General features: G+C 34.3%; 1 protein-coding gene across 2 annotated transcripts in view; it reads left to right on the top strand.

The window, feature by feature from the left end:
* Positions 1-7868, top strand: part of KIAA1279 (KIAA1279 ortholog) — a 30888-nt gene that overhangs the window by 15155 nt on the left and 7865 nt on the right. For both annotated transcript variants that reach the window (XM_008578470.1, XM_008578471.1), the window contains 3 exons: positions 3837-3916; positions 4222-4405; positions 7164-7248. In XM_008578470.1, coding sequence (XP_008576692.1) covers positions 3837-3916; positions 4222-4405; positions 7164-7248 — 349 coding nt within the window. The remainder of the gene's footprint in view (positions 1-3836; positions 3917-4221; positions 4406-7163; positions 7249-7868) is intronic.

The following is a 7868-nucleotide window of genomic DNA, read 5'->3' as shown; positions in this document are numbered from 1 at the left end:
CGGGCCGGCCCTAACATGAATGTTTTTTACTGTTCTTTTTTTTTTTTTTTGGTGGCTGGCCGATATGAGGATCCAAACCCTTGATTTTGGTGTAACAAGGCTACACTCTAACTAACTGAACTAACTGACCATCCCTAAACAAACTGTGATACGTCTTTTTCTTTTCTTTTTTTTGGGTGGCTGGCTGGTACAGGGACCTGAACCCATGACCTTGGTGTTATAAGGCTGTGCTCTAACCAACCCATTTTCTTGAAATGACAAATGATATTCCACCTTGTCCATCCAGATCAACACAAAGAAGAACAATAAAACAGTATTACTACTGTGTGAATGCTTGAATTTAATAGAGGATTTCAGTTTAAAAAATATAGAATTGGGTTTAGTTGGAAAAGTTTAATTGCTTGTATGGTTTTGTACTTGTTTGATATCAACAAAGTATGTGTAATGGGAAAAAAATCTTTAATATTTCATAAAGCTTATTGACTTAATGGCGGCAGAAGTTAGAATGTCATTTTAAAAATCCGTAGCTATATTGCTCTGGGTAAAGGAGAGATCTAAACAAAGGGGAGAAAATCACTGCATTTTAAGATAGGAGACCTGGGATTCTAGTTTCACTTGTGATCATAACTAACTGCTTGACTTGGGGAAACTCAAGCTTTCTGTGATACCCATTCCTCATCTGTAAGATGGGTATAACCCACTTATCTGTATAATACAGAAATACGGGGATCAGATAATAAAGTAGATAATGAAAAGTCACTGAAAATATATTATACATGTCCAATAATTGTAAAGTGGGTAAGTAAACTATAATGGTATACAAATAAAAGGGAATATGATGTAATCATTAAAATGATAAATATTTGGATCATCAGTACATGGAAAACATATACAGTACATTTGTACACATTGATTATAACTGTGTAAATATTTTTCCATGGTAAGGCCCTGATTAGGTGAACTAATAAAAACTAACATGTTAGCTTTAGGTGATATAACTAATAAAAACTAATATCAAGTGATTAAGCAGGCTGCATTTTATTTTCATAACAACTCTATGAAGTAGCTATTATTATTCCCATTTACAGGTAAGGAGTTGGTAATTCAGGGAGGTTAGCATATAGAGTGTGGCAGAATCAAGATTTAAATCTGGTTTGTCTGACCCCAAACTCCTCTACCATGCTTCCTTCTAAGGTAATATAGTTCATTTGTTGTATTAAGATAAAGTGATTCTATTTTTCTCCTTAAAATTGCACAAGTACAAAATAAGAGGAAGAATAAAGAAGAAAATATATTCTATACTAATGAAGAGTTACTCATTGACAGCTTTGGGAGGCAGTTAAGAGACAAAATCTTATAAATCAGAGGGATATTTTATTTATTTAACAAACACTTAATAGTACTTAGAGTACTTATAGGCACTGTTATAAGTGATTTACAAATATTAACTCATTTAATCCTCATAACAACTTTATGAAGTAGGTTATTATCCTTATTTTATAGATCAGGAAACAGAAGCACCAGGGATTAAGTGACTTGCCCCGAGCCACACACTAGTAAATGGTGGAGCTGGGATTCCAACCCACAAGATCTGGCTCCAGAAAAGAATGAGCTGTAAGCAGAACACATAGACTTGGTTATTATCCTTATTTTATAGATCAGGAAACAGAAGCACCAGGGATTAAGTGACTTGCCCAGAGCCACACACTAGTAAATGGTGGAGCTGGGATTCCAACCCACAAGATCTGGCTCCAGAAAAGAATGAGCTGTAAGCAGAACACATAGACTGAGCATTCCTATCTGCTTTGTCAGTTTAATTCACTAGACATTTATTGTTTTTCCTGTGTACCAAGCACTGAGCAAAATGCTAAGGAATCAAACATGAATAAAATATGGTTTCTGCCCCTTGAGGTAAAGATTGGAGCAAACCAACATGTTAATTATGCCCACAAAGAATTTTAGAATGTGCATTTAGAATATATGTTTTATAGGCCCTTAACATTTTTTTGCTGAGGGTTATATCCCCAAGTTGGAGAATTTTGAAATTCCTGGTTCTTCTACCTTGGTATTTTAACTTTCCCCCTAAGGTACTAAGAGCAGAGCACCACCTAGCTAAATAGGGGTGAAAAGCACCTTTCATGCTTTTAGGCTCACACTCTTGTACATGAAATTATTCATTTAGAATATAAAGGGGCTGGCCAGTTGGCTCAGGTGGTTAGAACACAGCCTTGTAACACTGAGGTAAAAGGTTCAGATCTCCATACTGGCCAGCCATAAATAAATAAATAATGAATGAATGAATGAAACCAAGTACCTGTAGTACTAGCTTGTCTTTTTTGTTACCTAATTTTTTTTTTAAATGTATGTTTGTGTTATTTCAGATAATTCAAATATTAAAAGCAAGATTCTTCCACTAAATTGCCTTTGTAATATGAGATGTATTTGTACAAACTAATAAAATATGTACTATTAAAAAAAGAAAAAAAAAGCTAGTATTAATATAGAAGCATAACACACATAGCAGAATTCTTTGGACTTAGTTATATCTCTATTTCAGTTAAGAGAAGAGACTGATTTGGCTGTTAGTGTTACATATGAAGTGTGACAGCCATACTGTCGTGTGTACATAAAACAATACATTGATTAATTCCCCTCATCTAGACAGGTGCAAGCCTGTTAAATAGCTCTCAGAATTGTTGAAGAGGTCTCTGAAGAATTACTTATCTATTGTGTTTGCCTTGGGCCTTGCTTCCTGTCTTAGTCGTTTTTACTTTCTATGAATTCTAGGAGCCCAAGTTGTGAGGCATTCAGAATTTACATCCAAAATGTAAGATCACATTTTTTATGAAAAGCATTGTTGCCTTTTTTTTTTTCCCCGGAGACCTCACATTTTTATTGGAGAGCAGCAGGCTCAGGCAGTGGTCTGGGGTTTTTTGTTTGGCTTTTTTTGGCAGCTGACTAAGATGGGGATCTGAACCCTTGACCTTAGTGTTTTAATACCTTGTGCTAACCAACTGAGCTAACCAGCCAGCGCATTGTTGCTTTTGGTGTTTAGTGAATACAGTTAGAAAGCAGGGGTGTGCTTGTAGATGGGACTATCCTCATAGAAGTAGAGTGAGGCAGAGGTTAAATGGTTCCGCTCTTTTGGAAGACGTAATATGGGATTGTAAGTGACTTATAAATATTAAGTCACTTAATCCTCATAACAGCCTTGTAAGGGTAGGAACTCTTATTAATTTTATTTTATAAATGAGGAAACCAAAGCACAAAAGATTGAATGACTTGCCTAAGGCAATAAATGATAGAATCACTGGTTTTATGGCCCTGTGTTGAAAAGGGTAATCTATATACTTTCCTTGTTTCCTTGAGAAAAAAACATTAGAATAAATATTAAAAATATTGATTTGATTTTCATTAGTAGTCAGTTTAGAACAATATTACTCAAAGGATATATATATATATATATATTTTTTTTTTTTTTATTTGTTATGTAGTTTTTTTAAAGGAGACTTTTTACCAGACAGAATTAATATTGAAAATACTTAAAGACTTGTAAATCTCCAAATTGGTGGATTTTTTTTTGCATATTTGCAGTTGAACTGCAACAACAGTTAAACTTTTGTCAAGCATGAGCTTGTAGGTGATCTCATTTTTTTGTTTGACTCTTTCAGATTTTATGGTTAAGTAAATCACTTCTTGGATAACATGAAAGTGAACTAGGAAAAAAATGAAGTGTATTGGGTTTTTAAGAGTTGATTTTTCCAGTTCCTCCAGAAGAGGGTGCTTGGTCTTTATAATTTAACATTTTAATGAGCTTTTGTTTTTCTTTAATGTAGATTGGGAGTCCTCCTCTTGATCCTTCTGAGCATTTTCTTCCTGAAGAAGAGAAACTTACTGAACAAGAGAGATCAAAAAGGTGAGCAGGCATAGAAATCAACCCTCATAGGTATTTCTACATAGTGTACATAAGGTGATTGTTCAAAAAAGCATGATATTTTCTTCTTTGAGGCACTTGTAAAGGTTACCAAATGTGGATTCTGACATGAGTAAAACCTTCACTTGCCACTTACTAGTTATGTGACCTTGTTCAAATCCGACTCTTGTTTTCTTATTTTTCCAAACCCAGCTCAAAGGGTTGGTGGGAGGATCCAGATAAATATATATGAAATTTATTTATAAATGATAAACCATTTTGGAAATACTGATTGTTTTTCTTCACAGATTTGAGAAAGTTTATACTCATAACCTATATTACCTGGCTCAAGTCTACCAGCATATGGAAATGTTTGAGAAGGCAGCCCATTATTGCCACAGTACGCTAAAACGCCAGCTGGAACACAATGCCTACCATCCTATAGAGTGGGCTATTAATGCTGCTACCTTGTCACAATTTTACATCAATAAGGTAAGCTTCTCTAAATAGTTATGTAACCGATAGTGAGTATAAACATAGAACCAATAGTACCTTGAAAATACCATCTTTTAAAAACAGGTAACTTGTATTTTACGATACAAAACTGGACAGAAAAATGCAGCCCAGTTTGCCAGTGTACTAAAATTTTGTAGTTTTTTCTTGCGTGAATTCTTTTGAGTCTTAAAATACTGAATTTTATCCAGGTAACTTGTATTTTACGATACAAAACTGGACAGAAAAATGCAGCCCAGTTTGCCAGTGTATTAAAATTTTGTAGTTTTTTCTTGCGTGAATTCTTTTGAGTCTTAAAATACTGAATTTTATCCTTTTTTTTTACATGTTGCTATCCCCTAAAATTATATATTACCTAAGACCAACTATTTTTTGATATAGGCACATTATCTCAATTCATTTTAGTGAGATGTTACCTTAAATTGCAGATTTTATCTTGTTGTAGATATAACTTTATCTTTACATAATGGTAGTCTGGTAACTAGGAGAATTTGTCTGAGGAAGTTGACTGTTAAATGTGGGCTTTGATAAAAGCATGTGATACATTTCAGTTATTTTTCAGAATTAACTCCTTTATAATAATTTTTCGATGTTGGAAATACCTCTGCTGAGTTCCACAGTTCCAGGTCTTTATGAAATACTTCTGCTGGACTGTTACACAGGGACATATTTGAGCTTCTTAGTTGTTTATCAGAATTCCTCAGAATCATGTTGATGTACTCTTAATTGATCAATTTATTTCTTTAATATTTAAGAGTTTCTAATGCTAAAACACTTTTAAGCCACCTTTCCCAACGAGATTTTCTGTTAATCCCTAATAATATATTTTAGCAATAGAAAACTTTTATTTGTATTTCTAATTCACATGCCTCTCTGAAATTTTTGGTAATTCTCTGCTTATCAGAGTTCCTTTGTTCATCTCTCTGGTTATCTGCTGCCTTATCCTTGGGCCTTTATCCTTTCTGAGCCTTTTGTTAGTGTTGGTTCTGTAAATGCGCCCTATGTTTAAAGTATTGTCCCACAGAATTTCATTCAGAAAAGCTATTAGCAGCAGAGAAAGGGCTGTGGTGACTGCAGCATCGCTTCTAGGACTTTGATCTAAGATCAAGTGTGTAAGTAACGCTGCTACATATATCAGCACATTCAGTAAACTCTAATTCTCATGAATCCATTTCATTGTGGTCATCATCAAAAAGTTTTATCCAGTGCCTCTGCTTGTGGTACCTTTTTTATAGCTGTGGCGGCGCCTTGTTCGTTCTGTTTAGCAACTTTAAAATTACACATTCACTATGATTTTAATTAACACTTAAAATTCCAGGGGTATTGATATTACTAAGATATCTAGATATTAATTTAAAGTGTGATTAAAATTTGAAGTTGTTAAGCATTACTTATGTGGAGCATGTGATAATTTCCATGAGCACCTCTTCCACCCCACACTTTTATTTTTTACCAAAATGTTTTTTAAGTTTTTGTTATAACCAGCTAAGTTATATTGCAAAAGAGGGGTTTGAACCATGTTTTCAAAATGCATTTGTCATTTGTATCATTATCATCTTCGTCTGATTCTAGTGATGAGGTTTTGCTACTTGGTGAGTCTCTGCCTGGCAGGTGCTAAAGTCCCACATTTACCAGCCACCTAGAGGGCATAAAGCACTCACTGTCGTAGCAGTTGTTGCTCTTAGGGAGCCAGTCTGGGCAAAACTGAAGTGATAGTGATGGTTAAGGAATTGTAGGGGGACAATTAAAGTTTCTTTATGTAAGCTGTAACTTTCTTTTGGCTTTCGAGTTGGAATATCAACATTTTGATCTATAGATATTGCTGGGCTAATACTACTTACAGTACCCAGCTATTTTCAAGATGGCTTCTGAATTTGCCATAATGGAGAGATACTTTTGAAGCTGAGGTTTTAAAGTCATAGCCAACCATTAAAAGTCTTTCAGGTATTACTAATATGAAGTAGATAATTCTGTTTAATGAGGGTGGCTTCCAACTAAAAGTTGGACTTTAATTTTGTCCTTCTGCTGGGTGGTCCTGTGACTTACATGACAAATACAAAATGTTTATATTAACAAGGAGATCTTCTCTAAGTGTTTGAGAAGTCTACCATGCTCAGATTTGAGTTATAAAGTCTTCAAGTGCATTGGGAAAGCAGTTTCATAAAGTTCATCTGTAGAAATATGTTTTTAAATATGTATTTAAAACCTGTTAAGAAGCCTCATTATAAATAAATTCCAAAGATTTTTAGAAGACAGTAATCTCTATCAGAATTTATCCTTTTTGCCTTTGAATAGCTAATGAAAATTAAATCTTCAATCCTCTGATAGAGTGTAAATGGTCTAAGAATTTATTGTGCATGGAACTTTGGCTATTTAAACTGAAACTAAAGGACTCTGAGGCAATTTGAGTCTAGGATGATAGCCATTCCTGTATATTTAATTTACTGATTACATACAGAGAGCTAACTTTCTATCAGCAGTAGTCTTTCAGCCAGTTTGGATTATTATTAAGAGTTTGGGGACATTGTTATTTTAATCTTTGATGTAGCTTTTTAACCAGATGATACTGTCATACGCCTTTGTTCCTTCTTAATGTTCTACAATTGTACGGGGCCTCCTTGACAGTTGTATTTATCTAATTTTATAGCTTTTCACATGTTAAGACACATTTTGCGATTATCAGTTGTAAATAAGGCTATGCAATAGTTACATCTACTCTTACTTATTTCCCCAACAGCTGTGCTTTATGGAGGCCAGGCACTGTTTATCTGCTGCTAATGTCATTTTTGGTCAAACTGGAAAGATCCCAGTCACAGAAGACAGTGAGTCTATGTAAACGTGTTTTATTATATAGCTTTTTAAAAACTTTTTATTTTGAAATTATTTTAAACTTTAGAAAAGTTGCAAGAACAGAACAAAGAACTACCATATGCCCTTCTCCTAAATACATCAATTTTTAATATTTGACTCATTGCAGTTTATTTTTCTCTCTGAATCATTTGAGAGATTACGTACATTAGGCTCCTTTGCCCCTTCAGTGTATATTTCCTAAGTACAAGAATATCTTCTTCCTTGATCATAGAACAGTTATCAAATTCAGGAAATGTAACTCTGATACAATTCTTTTCTCTTTGTGCATATTTCTATTTCATCAGTTTTCTCCATAATGTCCTGTATAGCAATTTTTTCCCAATACTGGATTAGCCAGTTCAAGATTGAGTATGACATTCAGTTTTCACTTCTCTTTCATCTAGAAGAGTTCCTCAGCCTTTTTTTCTCTTTCATCAAAAAACATTTTTGAAGAATACAAGACAGTTATTTCTTTTTTTCTTTTTTTTTTTTTTTTGTCTTTTGTCTTTTTCCGTGTCCGGCAACGGATCGCAACCCTCAGTGTTGCCCCCGTACCGGACCGGGGACCGGCAACGGGATCGCAACCCTCGGC

This window comes from Galeopterus variegatus, unplaced genomic scaffold (genome assembly GCF_000696425.1).
Source record: "Galeopterus variegatus unplaced genomic scaffold, G_variegatus-3.0.2 Scaffold1691, whole genome shotgun sequence".
In the NCBI taxonomy this organism is placed as follows: Eukaryota; Metazoa; Chordata; class Mammalia; order Dermoptera; family Cynocephalidae; genus Galeopterus; species Galeopterus variegatus.
Note: the sequence above shows the minus strand (reverse complement) of the source record. Positions and strands in the feature narration are given on the sequence as shown.